Consider the following 20,456-nt stretch of genomic DNA (forward strand, 5'->3'; position numbering starts at 1 on the left):
CGCAAAGCGACCAAGTGTGCTCAGCAAACTCTGCTACGCGCCTCGCTCAATCAAAACAATAAATATCATTTATCAATACCCGTGTCTTAGAGTGGATCCCCGCAGCCACATTCCAAGTGCACTCTGAATGTGTGCATGCGATGTATGCATTCGCGTTTCGGGGGACATCTTCAACAGGAGTGGCCATTAGGCGCCGAGTCAAACGGTACGTGGGTAAAAAGTTTATGGATACGTGGTCAATACAGGCAAGGTCACTCGCGAATGAATCAGACATTGTCGTCACGTCTGGTGGGGAGGGGTTCACCTCAACGCTGTCAGCTTTGCCGATAGGCTGGGTCTGCCGCAAACGTACCTATATCCAGGCGCGAGTCAGAGACCAGGGGTCACACACAGCCCGACGGGGCACGCAGAGCGATGTCAGTGGCAGACGGCGCGAGTCAGAGACCAGGGGTCACACACAGCCCGACGGGGCACGCAGAGCGATGTCAGTGGCAGACGGCGCGAGTCAGAGACCAGGGGTCACACACAGCCTGACGGGGCACGCAGAGCGATGTCAGTGGCAGACGGCGCGAGTCAGAGACCAGGGGTCACACACAGCCTGACGGGGCACGCAGAGCGATGTCAGTGGCAGACGGCGCGAGTCAGAGACCAGGGGTCACACACGGCCTGACGGGGCACGCAGAGCGATGTCAGTGGCAGACGGCGCGAGTCAGAGACCAGGGGTCACACACGGCCTGACGGGGCACGCAGAGCGATGTCGGTGGCAGACGGCGCGAGTCAGAGACCAGGGGTCACACACAGCCTGACGAGGCACGCAGAGCGATGTCAGTGGCGGGCAGCAGGGGTCAGAGACCAGACAGGAATGAGGTCAGATAGTTCAGTGAGGGCAGATAGGAAAGGACTGAGGTGAGAGGTATTATCTGTCCGGCTGTTGGCGTCGTGCAGAACCTATGCGAGAACCCCATGCCTGCTCGCCCCCTTGATGACCAGATTTTTAGACCAGATTTTAGGCCAGATTTTAGGCCAGATTTTTTGACCAGTTTGAAGCAAAGGCTCTAGGCAGCAGCCCATTCAAATAAACTCTCTTAGTTAGGTACGGCGATGATCATGCTGAGGCACAGACGCACGGGCAGCGTACCACTGAGGAATGTTCATATTACATGAACAACCAGCATTGCAAACCTAGTTGGTACTATGAACCATACGAGGGAGCGGAAAGAGAGCGCCATATTTGGGTACACTAGTGACGGTGGAAGTAACAAACAACCGCACAACGCTAGAAACGAAGCCCTGCATCTAGCCGACCCAACATGAATATAACTCTGCAGTGTAAATCTGCGCATTTCACCCGCACTATGCAGAATTAAACTGTACATATGCTCCATAGGATTTTTTTAGCTAGGTAAAGGAGGTAAAGAAACGTAGACCACGTGCGAGGAGGAGCGGTAGGAAACGGAACGACACTGTTGGACAACGACTCCTTAACATTGTCTTACATCGAAGAACACTTGCTTGGGAAGATGAAACATAGCGTTAGAAAATGAAAACGGCACAAACGGATGGCTTGCAAGAATGAAAACCTCAAAAAAGTCCGGCTTCTCAAAGTCAGCGTAAGTCCGAAGCGCTGACATCTCGAAGCTGAATTGCCGTTGGGAAGTCTGCGCAATTTATACAGGTCGGATTTTCGAATTGATTGCACGCAAAAAGTGGCTTACAAATGTGGTTGTGAACTGCTGAAAATATGAAAGGAAAAGAACATGAGTCGAGGAGTAAACGCGCTCCATTAGTCTGAGATTTAAAGAAGGCGTTTCATATTTCTATGGGGTTTTGAACTGAAAGAGCCATCTCGAGGACCTTTTCGGTATAGTTCACAGCCCTGTCCTCTCTAAGACCCCTTTAGTTTCTGAGCTATACGCCCGCGAAAATGGGGAGACTTTCTGGCGGAGTATTTCAAGGTCACCTTGACATTTCTGACATCATAATGACGTCATTAAAATCCCGCCATTCAATAAGCCATGTGGCAATTAAGGCCAAGAAGAATAAAGTGATTGAATCGTTCATAACTGGCGTACGTTGGCACCATTTCCCGACACAATGGCCGTCAATTGGCTCTCAATCAATGTTGTGCAAGTGCGATGACGTAATCAAACAATGACTGGAGCGACCATATGCACTAAAGAGGCTAGCTGTGTTATTTATAGCAGTCTTCCCCTTAGAAGCATGCTAGTAGTTATAAGTGAGCTTGTTTCGTCAGATCTGATGCTTGCTTCAAAGTCTTCAAGCGCGAAAAATACCCTTTGGCACCTGCGTGACGCTGAAAAATCCACAACTGAATACTGAAAAACCCAATGCGATCGACCAGCAGGTTTGAATTCACTATTTAACGACGTTTCGACGGAGGCTTGTAGGCGAAATATCAATAGAGCCCCCATTACTTACCTAGTCTTCACTGAACGGGGAACAAGGCCAAAAGCACTACTCCGTCATTCATCGGATCCTTAAAACCTACGACAAAACCGACCCATCCACGTTCTACTTCTAGAACCAGCACATCCGTCATTCTCAAAACCGCGGAGAAGATTTATCTGCGACAGATTTACCACTGCTTCTCTTCTGAACATATCCTTGCATCTAATCAGGACGGTTTCCATCCGTGTCACTCGACAGAAAGCACGCTGGTGACAGTCGTCTATCATATCCTCGCCATGCCATATCCTCACAGCCGTCGGCAGCGGCAAAATTTCCCCTGCATGCTTAATTGATCTCCGCAAATGTTTTGATGCCTTTGACCACCGCAAAGTGTTACGAAGCTTGCGCCTCCACGGGACTGACACTATTGGGTTTACCAGTTGACACTATTGGGTTTACACTATTGACACTATTGGGTTTACCAGTTTCCTCCATAGTCAGCCCCAGAGTGACAGTTCCGGTCGCTGAGTGTCACTGTCCTTGTCCCTGCGTGTCTCTGAGCGACAGTTTGGGCGTGTCCCGGCCCTCATGACCACTCCCGAGTGGTGTGTGTGTTCCAAGGCTCCGTCATGGGGCCTTTGCTGTTAAGCGTGTTTGCTAACGATCTGGTGTTGTAGATCGCGGGGGGAAAACGGGGGCCAGTGCGCAGACGGCCCGTGGTTATCTCTGGCGAAAAGAGTAAACTCCCAGCGATCATTGCAGAAATGAAAACCTGTTAACGAACCTTCAAAATCTGCGCAACATTCAAATTCGGAGCCTACTTCCGCACCGCAACCGTCGAACCTTTGCAACGAGGGAATATCGGGTATATTTATTTATCGAACCCTCTTGCGGGACAACCACGCAAGTGACATCAGTCGCAGCTGCAGGAGTGTACGCTGCTTGATCTCTCTCACGCAAGTCAATCTGATCCACAGGACGAGCTCACGACGCTAGCGGCAGCTCTCGTTCCCACACAGGCTCGTAACTGTATCTCAGCTTAGGGAGGTTGATGCAAAGAACACGAAAAATCCAGAATATTCCCAACTTATGAACAGCAGCTATTCTCGGGCGTAGTGAATAAGGGTGGGATTGCGATATGCAACAGTAATTGCATCGGCACCCTTCCTAACAGTTCGTCGATTTTCACGCAATGAGTCCCGACTGAAAAGGCGTTCGAGAACGTTTCATCTGTCTGAACGGGAAATACGCCAGTATACTACCCGGCATGGCGGTATAGTGCACGACACACGGTCCAAAACTGAGGCGTTTCTAGTTAGAGGTGTTTCTGCTCCAGAGCGCTCTAGCAGTGCAACCGGCTACCGAGCAAACTACATCGCAGAGACATCAGCATTTCCAGCCAACATTGAAGCGGTGCACGGCGCCCCGCAAGCTGATAGCATCGGTGCACAATGGTTTGCAGAGTGAACGATTGCCGAGCACGGTACTCTATCAACAGTACGAAAGAGACGCCACTCAACGCCACTGCAATGGTGGCCCTTTCTCCGAAATGCCGACCATAGAAATGACCACAGCTATCGTGGTCATTTCATTAGCGTCATAACAAGCTGGCTTCTGCTCCGTGAGCGCATCGATCGCGTGTTGGCACACATACATACATACACACACATAAGCACACATACACACACACATGCACACACACATACACACACCTGCCGACGTATATAAGCGCTGAGCCCAGGCCGACGCAGTGCGCACCGGCCGGGCGGCGAGCGGACGGGGACCTCCAAAAGGGGCACCGCCGCAGCAGCATCAGACGACCAGCGGTCAAGGTCAGGCCACGGTCACGTACTGACCTCATACGTCAGATACCGTACGTAATTCTCTCGGAGACGTCCGATGGTTGTCGTCACAAAACCGAGATATCGGGTGGACGTGCATAAATTGGCCGGAGGCGTCAAGTTAATCGAATTAGCACGGTGCAATGCCACTGCATGGAGATAAGTCAACGAACGGCTGTACTGAGAGGCGCCTAGCTCCCGGTCAATTACAACTGCCAGACTATATCCGCCCACCCATTGTAAATGTTACGTCCGAGGCAGTGTGTGCGCGCAGGTATAGGTGCAGGTACGTCTCAAAACCAAGCGGGTGGGACGTCTCCAGAGCCTCCTCACTGACGTCTACCACGCATCTTCTTCCACGCTTCCACGCATCGGCACACGGCTGATGCGGTACTTTCACGGACCGCGGGTGGACTCCCGCACCTTACCTGTCTGTGTTGTCCGCGGTACCAATCCCTCGGGCCCGGGTGGAGACAGGGGTGTGTCCGTCCAGGCCAAAGTGCCTGCATTGTTTAATGTTGAGAAGCTCATCACTTAGAAATTGATCTATACTTAATTTTGTATTATCAATGGGTTGTGCAATACCCTCCTTCTACACTGTCTGTGAGAGGTGAAACGTTGCCTATACGTTTACGTGCAAAGAGGACGGGCATTCATGTGGAGTTCTCAGCATGCACAGTGCTCAAAAAGTATAAGCACAAGTTTAGTTTCATGCATTCATCCCCCTCCAGAAAGCCGTTTTCGCGCCGCACATTTCACCGCGTTGCTTTTTTTTTTGCTGCACAAGGCTTAGACACATCACAACGGTAGACCACGGGAGCAGAGAAGTTAAATGGGGCAACCAAGTCAATAAAACGTAAATTGGAAAAAGCATTTCGGCATGGATATTTCGGCGTCTGATGCCACCGCTGCGAAGAGACGAAATCTAGAAAAGAAAGACGATCTGGTGAGGTATATTGTCCATGCTCATTTAGGCATCACATTGATGAAGGAAACACTGTGAAGCCATGAAACGTACTTACGTAAAGTGCAGTGTTAAGAGTAAGTAATCGCAGTTTCTCCTGGCGGGAAAAATGACACTTGCTTAATTTTTTATCATAAAACGTGACACAAAAAAACAGATTTGTAGTGTATGTTTTTAAGCCACATTCCTGAATTATGAGCATATGAGCATATTTCGTCCGTAGTTTAGATACAAGCGCATGCGGAGTGAGTTGAACGAAGAGTAGCAGACGACTAATAACCTTCAGGGTTTCCTGCTGATGCTTACGTTGTCCTAACTCACGGTAGAGATAATGCTTCATTGTTTTCAGAACGGCGCAGCACATGGTACGTCCTGCCCCTAACTCAAAGAAGAGCACGGAATTTCACCAGAGATGTTTTTCTCCTCGAAGGGAAAACATATCTGAAGAGGAAAGCCAGGAGATCGTTTCGTTTTACGAATCACACGCAGTTAGTAGGATATGCCTCGGGAGGTCCTCAGTCAGTCCTCATAGGACTGACCCTTTAACCTGTCAATTTATCGTGAAATGGCCCAGATAGTCACGCTCGCCGCCTCCCAACACACACATCTTTTTGAGTGTGACCTTTACCCAACACCGCCTCTGAGTTCCCCGGTGCCAACTACGACCCCTCCCCACCTACCTTTATCCAGCTTACGACCTTCGCCGCTGTTTTACTTGGGTTGGACGGATGTTCGCCAACACACCGCGTCCCATCCTAGCATTAACCCATCCCCTCGCAGTAGCAGGCAAGCTTGCCGGAAGCCCACTGCCACCTGTTTCTCGACACAGCCTCCGCCATGATACACACCTGAGCACTGTCCGCCCGTCGCAGCAGGTCGGCTCCCGCGCCGCCGGCCAACACATCCCCCAAGCATGACCTCCCACGCCGCTGCGAGGGCCAGGGGCGGGCCACCGCCGCAGCGTATCCCTCCCCAGTCTGGCCTCTCCCGCCACTGCAAAGGGGTTCGCCCGACGCCTACTGATGCATCACACCCCTCTGAGTCCAATCTCTCGCCGAAGCAGGTGAACTAACTCGAAACATAGCAACGCACTGCATTCTCCACGCGTGCGGCCTTCCTTCCGTCGCAGACGGGCCCGCCTGGCTCCCGCAAGAAAACCACATGCTTCCCTGGAGGCACAATGACCGCTGCAGTCCAAGCACCGTTAAACTTTAGCATTCTCAGGGGTCTGAACTATCCGTTCATGCAGATGGGCTCGCCCTTCATTCACCAACGAAATGCCACCTTCTGGTATTACCCGGCCGTTTCAGATGGGCTCGGCCTGCTGTAGCGCAGTCCAACACCACATCGCCCCTCAGTCTGACCCCCCCCCCCCCGTTTCAAATGGAATTGGCCTGCTGTAGTGCCGCCCGCCATCCCATCGTCCTCGGGTCTGACCTCCCCGCCGTTGCAGATGGACTCGGCCTGTTGTAGTGCCGCCCACCATCCTATCGCCCTCGGGTCTGACCTCCCCGCCGTTGCAGATGGACTCGGCCTGTTGTAGTGCCGCCCACCATCCTATCGCCCTCGGGCCTGATCTCCCCGCCGTTGCAGATGGACTCGGCCTGTTGTAGTGCCGCCCACCATCCTATCGCCCTCGGGCCTGACCTCCCCCGCCGTTGCAGATGGACTCGGCCTGTTGTAGTGCCGCCCACCATCCTATCGCCCTCGGGCCTGACCTCCCCCGCCGTTGCAGATGGACTCGGCCTGTTGTAGTGCCGCCCACCATCCTATCGCCCTCGGGCCTGACCTCCCCGCCATTGCAGATGGACTCGGCCTGTTGTAGTGCCGCCCACCATCCTATCGCCCTCGGGCCTGACCTCCCCGCCGTTGCAGATGGACTCGGCCTGTTGTAGTGCCGCCCACCATCCTATCGCCCTCGGGCCTGACCTCCCCGCCGTTGCAGATGGACTCGGCCTGTTGTAGTGCCGCCCACCATCCTATCGCCCTCGGGCCTGACCTCCCCCGCCGTTGCAGATGGACTCGCCGGACGCCGCGCCGCCCGCGGACGGACTGGGCAGCACGTTCCGTGACTTCTGCAGCCAGACCACGGCACATGGCCTGGGTCACATCTCAGGCAGCCGCTCGCGGCGCGTGCGCACCATCTGGCTGTGCATCGTGGTCAGTCTGCTGGTCGCCCTCCTGTACAACGTGGGCGTGACCCTGCACAGCGCCGCACTGGAGCAGCCCATCAAGACGGAGAATACCTGGGTCAGTGGATCGGCGGCGGTGTCGGCCCCGGGCGCGCCCCACGGCTGCCGCGGCCGGCACCGAACCTGAGCGGGGGGGGGGGGGGGGGCACTCCGAACGTCACCGGGGCCGCGGCTAGAGCAGACACCAAACTTCAGCGGGGGCGTTAGCTTGCAGTTTTACGCCAGTTAGTCGGAGACTGTGTCAAAAATCAAAGAAGTGCTTTTGAAATGCCTTGAAAGGAACAATGGTCAGGCCACAAGGCTATCGGGTCCTTTGGCTCATGGAGGCATTGTTTGGCTTGGTTGGGATAAGACCGTTTGCAGCCAGTGGTAACCATTTCAGGGTTATGGGATGGAGGAAAGTGAACAATGATTGCGCAAAACGGCATGCACCTGAGGGTCCACCCATCAAGCCTTGGCCCGCCCAGGGGCCCCTCCACGGGGTGGACTCGGCGCTCGAACGGACCCGCACCAGGCGCCGTTTCAGCCCACTCATGCCTGGCGCGTACAGCTTCTCCAGGACAAACGGGGCGTCGCGAGGATGCAAGATTGAGCGAGAATAATGGTGGGAGGGTGGATGGTACTGGAGGAGTTTGCGAGATAAATGGGTGTCGTCAGCCGGTGCTACGCTTTCCCTCGGTAGCGGATGTACAGCAAGTCACCAAAGTTGTGCTCGATTTAATTTAAATACAGATACGGAAGCATAGATAATGCAATAATAATAGCCCAATTCCTCAGGGGAAAACCAGGAGAATGGAGATATAGATGGGTTGACATTTAGGCAACATGCCTTTATCGAAACAATCACCGAAGTGCATACATCTGCTCTTGTTTCGATAAACGCATATTGCCGAAATATAACCCATCTATATCTTCATTCTCCTGGTTTTTCTCCGAGGAATAAGGAAATTACTACTGTCTTATCTATGTGAATAGTGTTCCTCGCAAATTTACTGACAACTTACTGATACAGAATCCAGTGAAGGGTCGATCCGGTTTCTCGCGGATGAAGGCTAATTCTAATCCGTAGCATTTGGTGAGCTTCATGATTGAAAATATGCAATTATTGATATTTGAATAAGTTGAATCATCACAGGCAAGAATAAGCATGAGGTCGCGTGTGTTCATGCAGCTTAAAAGAACGGAAGCTTTAATGACTGACCATATGTATAATTACAATAAGTCGAAACAAGTTCGATTATCGGTTTTGATGATCACAGACAGTTTAATCTGAACCAGTGCGTTATGGAGGAAGTACGATGGGCACGGGCGGCATTTGATACAAGATAATTGAGATACCTTTGATACATATGAAACACCACTTTAAAATATATTTATCTAAAAAATCTACAAATAATAGAGAAGTGTTATATGTCATGTCATTTTATATCTCTATTTTGGTTCAAATCATGCTATTTCGGTTGATGCCATCATTTGCACATTTCTTGCTTGTTTCAGAATCAGAGTTAAATTTAACAGCAAGCTTCAATCGGACTATGATTTAATTTTACATTATTATGGTTCTGAACCAATTCGACTCGCGAAGAGTTCAGTAGAGTACAAGTTCAATTTCCACTGTGGCCATAAAACGGAGAATTCCCTTGCGAAGCGACTGACAGATGCTTGTGTTGCTGATGAATGGGCTGAGATCGGCCAAGAACGGCACATCACTCAACACAGCGAGCCGTCCAATACAAATCCAATGGCCCCAGCTTGGACTCAGGATTTTAGTGTGTCGCTCAACAGTCGGCCACTAAACAACACTGCCATCATGCGATTTGTGCTGACGTTGCCATGCTGAAGGCCGCAACAAGCACATGCGTAACCACATTTCATGATCATATCGCCGACTAAAACGCATCGCACCAACCGCATTTCACAAATCTGCACGATGACCCAAGTTTCATCCGTGTCGTCAGTTGCCTCGAGCGTCCACGTCGCTCACAAAACGCGCGATGTAACACAGCGCTGGCCCGGCGGTGACCAGCGCTGGCCCGGCGGTGACCGGTGGCGTGCACCTGTGCCCGCAGCGACTGGACAGCGACGGCATGGAGCTGCCCCAGACCGTGTTCTGCGACCTGTCCGTCTTCAGGCAGTCCAAGCTTGACGCCCGCAACATCAGCGAAGAGATGGCTGCCTACCTGGCCAGCTCGATGGGCGGAACCACCTTCACCTTCTCCGGCTTCGCGCAGGACGCCGACAAGCAGGTCAGCGAACTGCATGGAATGCGTGCGTGCGCGCGGGCGAGCGTGCGTGTATGTGAATACCTCGGACTGGCCGGCCCATAGTCAACCGCGTCTAAAAAGCGAAGTTGTTTGTATGTCCTTCCAAGTGGCGTGGACTGGCATCGCTTGAATATCTAGCCGTTTGGTTGACGTCCAACTAAGACGAGTGATGCGAGGGCACGTTGTCGAAGCTTACCATGCCGATATTCAAGATTATCGGGTCAGAACGCGTCTGGGTGAGCCGTCAGCTGCCGCCGTCCTTTTGTCATCCAAACGTGCTGTCCCTGGAGTACCTAAGGCCGTCGCTCCAGCGTCGTCGCCGCGATCCGCGCTCTCAGCGTGCGATCCCGGGTCAGGACCATCCCGGCCTCCCTGCAGGCGCGGTTGTACCAGGAGTACCAGGCCCTCCTCCGGCCAGGAGAAACCTACCTCGAGCTGATCGATTCGCTGTCGCCGGTCTGCACTGAAGTCTTCATATTCGCCGTCATAGGAGACGAGTCTATGGACGGCGAGCGGTTCTGCAACGACTTCGTAACGCTCGTCTACACAATACGCGGCCGGTGCTTCAAGGTGGCCGGTGAGTGGCAGGAGCGGGAGCAGCGCCTCCAATCGGGGTGTTCTCAGTCGAGGCAGACGGGTCATAGCCAGATTGTGCGTGCGTGCGTGCGTGCGTGCGTGCGTGCGTGCGTGCGTGCGTGCGTGCGTGCGTGCGTGCGTGCGCATGTGCGAGTGTGAGTGTGAGTGTGAGTGTGTGTGTGAGTGTTGTGAGAATTGTGAGTGTGAGTGTTGCGAGTGTGTGCGTGTGCGTGTGCGTGTGCGTGTGCGTGCATGCGTGTGTTCGAAAGACACCACGCACCGACCCTTGCGAACCTCCACAGACAGCAGACTGGCCTTCCCCAGCCTGCAGACTGTCACCCAGCCTACTGACTGACACTCCTCCGGGCGGCAGACGCGCGTCAGGGGGCTGACGGCAAGCAGTTCGGCTTGGAGTTCATGCTGTCGCTGCCCCCCTCCGAGTTTCCAATGCTCGACCGCACCGTCATCACCGGCTGCATGGGGACGCGCATCGGCGTCGAGGCGTTGCTGGACGACCGCGGCGCGCTGCCGCACCTGCGCGTCTACACGCACTCGGTGGCCATGTCGCCGGAGGCGTCCTTCGAGATGCGCGTGACGCGCGAGGTGACCGACCGGCGCGGCCTGCGCGACACCGTCTTCCCGGCCCTTCACCTCTGCGCGGAGGCCAACGGCAGCCGGCCGGCAGCGTCGGCCGCCAACTGTCCGGTGCTGCGGCTGGCCGCGGCCGTGGCGGACGGGTGCGGCTGCCACTGGCTCAGCCTGCCGCGGGTGGAGGCCGCGCAGGACCTGCCGCTCTGCTCGCCGCGCGACGTCGTCAGCTGCGTCCGCGACGTGGAACGGCGCATGACGCCGGCCGACTGCCCGCCCGCCTGCGTCGAGAACAGCTACACCACGTCGGTGATTACGGCGAAAATGGGCCCGGCAATCACTAATCAGGCGATGACGGTCCATCCGGGGGGCGACAAGCTGTACGCACGCGTCTTCTTCACGTCGCTGCAGTATCGCCATGCGCGCCAGTGGTGTCAGACCGGCTCCGAAATGCTGGCCGAGTTCGGCGGTCACATGGGCCTCTTCCTCGGCGTGAGCGTCGTCACAATCTGCGAGGTGCTGGCCGCGCTCTTCGGCTGCCTGTGGGACCTCTGCGCGCGTCGCCAGCGCCTCGTCGGGCACCAGCCCCAGCGCCAGCCCCAACACCAGCCTCAGCACCGACTTCAGCTCCAGCTCGGCGGGCAGGGGAAGCAGCCGGTGTCGGCGAAAAAACCGCACCATGCAGATTACCTTTCACTGCACCGATCCGCCGGACGATTTCGCACCGCCGCCCGCCATCTATCGACCCCCTCCGATGCGCGGAAGTATCGCTTAGCTGACCCGCCGCCAGATGGTGCGCCAAGGCTGTAACGACCCCGGCTTTCCGCCAGCAACATGGCCACATGGTCAAGCACGTTCAGTGACGCACCTCGGAGGAATCCAGGCCGCGACACACTGCTGCCCCAATGGTAAAAGCGTTCGTGATACTGAAATGACCCTTTAAATACATGACTGCAGGCTAAGCACCCCAAAACCCTAATAGACCAGAACTACAAACATTTCGCAAAATTTGATGCACATCAAAGGCGATACTTTCAAACTTTTTAAAGCCGCACCACCGAGAAACGTTTGTGACTGATATGTACGAGCTCGACCTCGCTAGTGAACGGCACCAAAGCCGAGCAACCAAACCTTGGTAATTCGGAGAATCTTCCGCATGTCACGGATTGCCACATGTTTGAATGCTTCGCAAACGCCGCACTGGCTTCGAGATGGCCATTTCCGAGCGCGAATTGGCTCCGCTTCTGTGGTTCCGCGACCTCCTGGACCTCCTGACCGAAGCGGGCGCGTTCTCTCTGGCGCCATCGGCCCACGCCGGCTGTTTGCAACCATTTCGTTAACCACGGCCACTTTGCACCTCAACCCATAGCTACCACGCTATCTACGGTCTCCAATGCCTGTTGGCAACGTTGCGCCCCCCCCCCCCCCATCGATGCCTGGTGAAGCTGTGGTTTCTGCTGCGGATGCCGGGCCCGCAGCAACTCAGAGGCCACCGTCGCGTAATTGAAGCGGCGTTTGAAATCGGCCCGAGGCCAGTACAGACCATGGGGTGCGGCCTGGTCCCCGGTCGCAGCGTTGTTCGCAGGGCCTGGCTCCCGCACGCTGGTCGAGAAGGCGGCCAGGGTGCGCACGTCCCGTTCTAACTTCCGACACCAGCTTATCATTGCACAGACACGCCCTGGAAGACTGGCACGGTACCAGACGGCCAAGACGGTACCAGACGGCCTTTGCGGCTATCACAAAATAATGTGTTTTGTTTTGTCCAGCGCGGTGGGTTCTAGCCACCAGGAACTCTCGACGAAGTGATGGCATCATGTTAACATCGCGTGGTGGTCCAAAGTTGGTGGAAGTCAGGCAGAACCCCGCAACTTTTTCGGTCAAGCACAATGCACCGTGGTTCTCGGCATCGATGGTTCACTTGGTAAATGGCCTAACAATAAACAGACACAGCAGCTGCCGCTTTTTTTGCACGGTTAATCGATTGGCCCTTTGTTTGTTATCTCGCCTTTAGAACACGACGGTGAAGTCATAAGCCCGAAAAAGCAGCTTGTTGTTCAAGCACGCGTAAAAATTATCCGTAACGTGCTGTCGATTGGTGACCGACTACTACCAGACTATTGACCAACAAGTACCTGATAGCCAACTATTTCATCTGCAACATTATCTCCCGCAGCCATCCTTTAACATCAGATCCCGTGGCCGTCCCTTGAAATGATTCCCCGTAACCGTCACTTAAAACGATTCCCCGCGGTCGTCCCTTAAAACGATTCCCCGCGGCCGTCCCTTGAAATGATTCCCCGTGACCGTCCTTTACCATGATCTTCCGTGGCCATCCTTTAACACGATCTCCCATGGCCACCCCCTAACATTGCCCCGCGTGGCAGTCTTTTAACATAATCCGCCGTTTCACGGAGCGCATCGTTCTCATCTTGTCCTCCTGACACGGTTGCTTTCTACGAAAACTCGTTCGACCCCATGCACGCGACGCGCCCCACGGCGGGCGCAGAAGTCGTCGGCGAAGTGTGTGAGCGTGTCGGCCGGCGAAGGCAGCGAACACAGTGCAATACAGCGAAGAGCGTGACTTACCGATGCCGGGCATCACGCTGAAGGTGAAGAACAGCAGCTCCATCGAGTCTGCGAAGTAGCTGAGCATGAAGCCGGCCGCCGACAGCAGTGCACCTGAAGACGGCAAGGCAGGGTCAGGGTCGGGTAGGGGTCGTGTCAGGGTCGGGTGGGGGTTGCGTCAGGATTGGGTGGAGGTCCTGTCAGGGTCGGGTAGGGGTCGTGTCAGGGTCGGGTAGGGGTCGTGTCAGGGTCGGGTAGGGGTCGTGTCAGGGTCGGGTAGGGGTCGTGTCAGGGTCGGGTAGGGGTCGTGTCGGGGTCGGGTAGGGGTCGTGTCGGGGTCCGGTAGGGGTCGTGTCAGGGTCGGGTAGGGGTCCTGTCAGGGTCGGGTAGGGGTCGTGTCAGGGTCGGGTAGGGGTCGTGTCAGGGTCGGGTAGGGGTCGTGTCAGGGTCGGATAGGAGTCGTGTCAGGGTCGGGAAGGGGTCGTGTCAGGGTCGGGTAGGGGTCGTGTCAGGGTCGGGTAGGGGTCGGGCGGGGGACGTCTCAGGGTCGGGTAGGGGTCGTGTCAGGGTTGGGTGGAGGTCGTGTCAGGGTCGGGTAGGGGTCGTGTCAGGGTCGGGTAGGGGTCGTGTCAGGGTCGGGTAGGGGTCGTGTCAGGGTCGGGTAGGGGTCGTGTCAGGGTCGGGTAGGGGTCGTGTCAGGGTCGGGTAGGGGTCGTGTCAGGGTCGGGTAGGGGTCCTGTCAGGGTCGGGTAGGGGTCCTGTCAGGGTCGGGTAGGGGTCGTGTCAGGGTCGGGTAGGGGTCGGGCGGGGGACGTCTCAGGGTCGGGTAGGGGTCGTGTCAGGGTTGGGTGGAGGTCGTGTCAGGGTCGGGTAGGGGTCCTGTCAGGGTCGGGTAGGGGTCGTGTCAGGGTCGGGTAGGGGTCGGGCGGGGACGTCTCAGGGTCGGGTAGGGGTCGTGTCGGGGTTGGGTGGAGGTCGTGTCAGGGTCGGGTAGGGGTCGTGTCAGGGTCGGGTAGGGGTCGTGTCAGGGTCGGGTAGGGGTCGTGTCAGGGTCGGGTAGGGGTCGTGTCAGGGTCGGGTAGGGGTCGTGTCAGGGTCGGGTAGGGGTCGTGTCAGGGTCGGGTAGGGGTCGTGTCAGGGTCGGGTAGGGGTCGTGTCAGGGTCGGGTAGGGGTCGTGTCAGGGTCGGGTAGGGGTCGTGTCATGGTTGGGTGGAGGTCCTGTCAGGGTCGGGTAGGGGTCGTGTCAGGGTCGGGTAGGGGTCGGGCGGGGGACGTCTCAGGGTCGGGTAGGCGTCGTGTCAAGATCGAGTCAACGCTATGTCAGGGTTAGGTCAGGCTAAGACCATGCTGAGGCTGGGTGAAACTCATTCCAGGTCAAAATCGGCTGAGGAATATATCAGCTCAAGGTCAGATCACTACAGCTGGCTGAAAAACACCTAATCTCTATGCATACGAGGCGCAAGGAATACATCGCATCTAGTTTGACAGCGACCACCAGCCGTGTGCGACCGGGGCAGCAAAACAAACAACGAATGGTCCGCGTTGTGATTACAGCACAGACGAGTCTTGTCACAGAACTGCGCGCTCGGAGCACTACGCGCCTTGCGAGCGGCGCCCAGATCAGCTGCTGGGCGTCGGTGACCTATGGCTGAGCCTGACCTTGGTTCTGACCTGACCTGACCTTGACCTGACCATGGTCCTGACCCTGACCTGACCATGGCCCTGACCCTGACCCTGACCCTGGGCCTGGCCCTGACCTGACCCTGACCCTGACCCTGGCTCTGACCCTGACCTGACCATGGCCCTGACCCTGACCCTGACCCTGACCCTGACCCTGGCCCTGACCCTGACCCTGGCACTGACCCCGACACCTGACCTGAACCTGACCCTGGCCCTGACCCTGACCTGGACACCCTGACCCTGATCCCGACACCTGAACCCGACGCCCGACCCCGCCCCTGACCCTGGTGGGCGCTGGACGTACCGGCTACGGTGGTGCGTCGACAGCCGAACCTGTCCACCAGCGAAGAGGCCACCGGTCCCAGCAGCAGCGGCAGCGCCAGGAATATGCTGCCCAGCCAGGAGGTGGTGCCTGCCGCGGCGCGCACAGTCACGCCCTGGCCGCCGGTCTGGTCAGCACGGCGCACCGAGACACACGGCGCTGACCCGGCAGGTCACTGGGCAGCTCAGACGAGCACAGTGTGAGGCGCCGGCGCTCACTGCGGACGTGTTCCCTACCCTGGTCACGAAAACACATCCGTTTTAAAATACTTGTAATAGAACACAATACAAGAGACACCTTACTTGGCATGGTGTTATTCATCGACTGATGATTACCACTTGACACAAAGGAGAACATGATTTGCATAACAGATGTGCGCGATTACCATTTGGCGAAAGACAATTCGGCAGCACACTCCACACCAAGCCATGCAACCTCTGCACACCCTTTCCGTCCAGGCTGGACAGGTTTGGTGAAGGGTTTAAATATATCACTGATCATTTTGGATTGAAGACCTTAACGTTGCGCACGCTGATACAGAGCAACGGTAAAACAATACGGAGCAAGATCAATATTGAAACATTGGCTACATTACAGAGCAACACGCATGCTACATGTGTGATTGGCGTGGCGTCACGTGTTCGGGGCGGCTAACGTACCGAGGCAGTCCACAGTGCCCAGCTGCCAGGCCGACGACGGACAAGGTTCCGCATCGCTCACTTTTGGAGGCGCCGAAATAGCGCAGAAACTCCACGAAGAACACGCCGAAGGAGAAGCAGATGCCGTCGGCGATCATGTTGATGGTGAAGGCGGCCACAACCACCACCCAGCTGTGGCCCAGAGTCGGCCGTCAGCAGAGGGAGGGGGAAGGGGTGGCTGGGCCGAGCGGCGGCGCCAAGCCAAAGACTCGCCAGCGCTCCGCGCTTGACCACCGCGCGCGACACGCACACACACAACATCCCCACTCACACCCACACCCACAACACCCACGCCACATGGAGAGCCGGCACCGCGGGTCCCGACACTTAGGAGCCCAGCAGCGGCAGGAGGCGAGCAATAGTACCACCACTGCTTTCCTCTGAGTCGATCCAGCGGGATTTGTAATGTGTCGAACAAAGATGTCTCAACACGCAAGTTTGATTCTAAGCAGGGGCAACCAAGAGGAGTGTTATGTCACCTTCGTGCAAAGAATGTGCAAGGCGCAGAAGGTGAATCATACAAAGATGGTGCACATAGGGGTAGTCAATCAGCATGCGACTGCCCACTAGCCGACCGATTTACCAAATTGCTCCGAATAATGTGAGCCGACATTTGGCGTTCACACAAGTCATTGGTGAGCCTCTGGTTACCAGTCATAGGGCTGCCAGCGCCCGCAGTCGGAACTCCAGGTGAGCAAGCGTGCTGTTTGACGAGTCTCGTGGGCCAGCGCCATGGTTAGTTGGCCAGATGCGTGTCAAGACGTCAGTATTTCATCTCGATGTGGGTGGAAGATTATTTTAGTTTATATAGTTATAAAGATTAAGTAAATGCTTGCTAGCACCCTGGCATTGCTTGTTGGGAACTTAAGAGCACAGGAGAGTCATGCAGTCAGATTCTACAAGCCACAGCGAGGCGAAACTGCAGACCATTTTGTTATTTTAGCCAAGACCCGAGATCGCTCTCGGTTGGAAAGAAGTAGTAGCAGGATGTATTTCGTACAACTGGGACAGCTAGTGTCGTTGTGAACCGCGTATAATGTTGGGTACAAATGGTTCACAAAGTACTCTTTTTCCACATAATTCGTCCACGTGGCCTTTCAAGTGATAAAGTTACTGGAATGTTAGGGGAAGGTTCTCAATGTGGAATTTATGTACACCAATTGTTTGATGGAAGTCAGCTACATCTTGGAGATTGATAACCTTCTACCTTAAAAAACTGATTCTCAGCTGGTTGAGATATTCGAGATCATGCATGTCTCAGTCTTTTATCTTTTCTGGAAGGCGAAGACCCAATGCAGTTTTGCCGTCCGAAGGCGAAAAGGCCTCAGAGCCATCGGTTAACATCGCACTTTGCCTTCGGACGGCGAAATTGAGACGCATGAATTTCCCGCAAACAAGGCTAGAAAAGTCTTGACACGGAATAACTGGGGCGTTTTAGAGCTTGTAAGCAGTTTTCTGGCGAACGTGACACATTGATGATGATGATTTGGGGTTTTAGGGCGCATCGACTGCTAAAGGTCATGCAGCGCCCATAACGTGACACATTGCTCCACCTTTGGTATGTTTCGTCTGATAATATCCGCTGCGTTAATGATGTGTGTGGCGTGCTTTATGGTGCTATCCATCCTCACTCATAGGCGCTCCCAATTAATTTTAGATGTATTGCAAATTGTTCCATATCGCCCGTAAACGTGTTTGGTGCAATGAGACCCTGAAAACTAACGGAGATCCACACTGAAATTCGGGATATCATTTCACTGGCAATGTTTTGAAACTCAATACAATATTTCACTTTGTCACAATGGCTATGACGTCGGCATAGAAGGCACAGAATTGTTGACCTCATGTCGGGAGCATTATTAACATATGAGATGAAATAACTGTGCCCAGTATGAAGCACTGTGAGACACCCTATCACAACACTGGGCTCCTACCGCCTAATATCATTTATTTTGAAACAATGACTTCAGCTTTTCAGACGAGATCTGAAAGATAGCCATGGTTTACCTAGCATTCTACAATTGTAATATTAATTTGGAAGAATGTTAGACAATACAGTACCACTTATTCGCCGCACGCCCAAATTGTTCCTCGCAAACTACTTCATCCAAGGACATATATCGTCGTGAAAATGGCCAACCTCCTATCTGAGATTGGTGGCCTAAGGCCAATCTCCTATCCAAACACCGTTAGCTCACGGCAGCCACTGGCGCTTGAGCTCGGCCAGGCCACCTCTGACGGGACGGTCAACAGCCGTGACCTGGCGTGTGCTGTGTTGTTGGGCTGTCGGTGCCTCCCCTCTGGGTACGTCACCAGGCGGGCCTGCCAGCTGGCAGCGGCACGTGGGCGGCGCCCAGCGCGGCCGGAGCCGGTGTCGAGCCGACCCAAAACGGACACAGACAACGCCGTCATGACATCGCGTGATGCGAATAGGCTGCCTTGAGCCAGCGGCACAGCTGATTTCGACCGCGGTTCAGTGGCACACCTGACCTTGACCGTGGGCCAGCGGCACGCCTGATCTCGGCCGTGGGCCAGTGGCGCGCCTGACCTTGATTGTGGTCCAGTGACACCTGGCCTCGGCCGTGGGCCAGTGGCACACCCGACCTTGACCGCGGACCAGTGACACCTGACCTCGGCCGTGGGCCAGTGGCACACCTGACCTTGACCGTGGACCAGTGGCACGCCTGACCTTGACCGTGGGTAAGTGGCATACCTGACCTTGACCGTGGGGCAGTGGCACACCTGATCTTGACCGTGGGCCAGCAGCACACCTGAGCTCGGCAGTGGGCCAGTGGCACACCTGACCTTGATCGTGGGCCAGTGGCACACCTGACCTCGCCATGGACCAGTGGCACACCTGACTTTGGCCGTGGACCAGTAGCACAACTGACCTTGACCGTGGGGCAGTGGCATACCTGACCTTGACCGTGGGCCAGTGGCACACCTGACCTTGACCGTGGGCCGGTGGCACACCTGACCTTGACCATGGGCCAGCGGCACACCTGACCTTGACCGTGGGCTAGCGGGCACGCTCACTGGGCAGCCTTCGGTTCGCCGTGCCTTGATAATGTACGCTGGCCCGACCCAGCAGACGCTACATGATAATGCTGGATCTTTCGTGCGCAAACCCTGCGTTTGCTTGTACGCGCAGTTCTAATCCTTACTTCCATATACACTGTATTGTAACAACGGATGACAACTGCTCCCTATATAATCACCTCAAAACAAATGACCAGTTATAGCCGTGGCTCACTGTGAAAAGGGAACACGAAAAATCGAGAAGGACCAGGAGCCAATTTTGAACTATGTTCAACGATTTCATTGTATTCTCGTTACACGGCTTCATTTTACACCATACAGTGCACAGTTTCAGAGGTTTCCACGCATCCTTGTAGTGCATCTGAGGCGGTTCTCGCCGCAGCGAGATCAGAACGAAGGTAAGCTGAGTAGCATTATCAACGTCTCCGCCAGTGGTCTGGATCTGTCGCCATACTCTGCCGTACAGGGGGCCAGCAAGTCATCCGGTACAGCGTGACCTTTAAGTTTGGAGTTACGTATCGCGCTCAGGCCGCGCAACACTGTCAACTGTAAACACCGCCTTTTGAGAGCGGGGTACGAGCATAATAACTGTCGAGTCCATCCCTTCCGCATGCGCCGCGTCAACAGCTGTGAACAACGCGTGTCGTTATAAGGCTTCTCCGTGTTGGGCGCCGCGCTCTGCGTGTCCCCAGCTGGGCGGGCGCCCAGCCGTGCACGAGCGGCGCCGCCGCGGCCGGCCACCTGTGTGACCCGGGGGCGGTCGCGGGACAGGTGCGGAACAGCCGGCCGGCAGTGTCGGGCGGCCGGGCGCCGGCGCGGCGCGGTCACGCGCGCCTCCTGACCAGATGATTGGGCGTCGGGGAGGGGTACGCCGGCCTGCGCGGGGCGACTGACCGCAGCGCAGCCGGTGAGAGGTGCTCCTCTCCTTCCACCGGGAGGTGCTCCTTTCCCTCGAACGAGAGGTGCTCCTTTCCCTCCGTCGGAAGGTACCTCTTGTCTTCCACCGGGCGGTCCCCTCCCCTCCACCGAAAGGTGCTCCTCTCCCTCCACCGAGAGGTGCTCCTCTCCCTCCACCGAGAGGCGCTCCTCTCCCTTCACCAAGAGGTGCTCTTCTCCATACACCGAGAGGTGTTCCTCTCCGTCCACCGAGAGGCGCTCCTTTCCCTTCACCGAGAGGTGCTCCTCTCCCTCCACCGAGACGTGCTCCTCTCCTTCACCGAGAGATGCTCATCTCCGTACACAGAAGTCCTTTCTCTCCAACGATAGATCCTCGTCTTCCATTCCCAGAGCTCTTCTCCCCTCTATCGAGTGTTTTGA

The 20,456-nt window shown here is 55.6% G+C and overlaps 1 protein-coding gene across 1 annotated transcript in view; it reads right to left on the minus strand.

Moving 5' to 3' along the window:
- LOC119113448 (uncharacterized) overlaps positions 1-20,456 on the minus strand; it is a 62,848-nt gene that overhangs the window by 37,984 nt on the left and 4,408 nt on the right. The window contains exons 4-6 of the mRNA XM_037237760.1: positions 16,123-16,232; positions 15,385-15,492; positions 13,421-13,513 (exon numbers count right to left, since the gene is read on the minus strand). Of these exons, the coding sequence (XP_037093655.1) occupies positions 13,421-13,513; positions 15,385-15,492; positions 16,123-16,232 (311 nt within the window). The remainder of the gene's footprint in view (positions 1-13,420; positions 13,514-15,384; positions 15,493-16,122; positions 16,233-20,456) is intronic.

The sequence above is a fragment of the Pollicipes pollicipes genome, unplaced genomic scaffold (assembly GCF_011947565.3).
Source record: "Pollicipes pollicipes isolate AB1234 unplaced genomic scaffold, Ppol_2.1 Scaffold_7262;HRSCAF=8765_pilon_pilon_pilon, whole genome shotgun sequence".
Classification (NCBI taxonomy): Eukaryota; Metazoa; Arthropoda; class Thecostraca; order Pollicipedomorpha; family Pollicipedidae; genus Pollicipes; species Pollicipes pollicipes.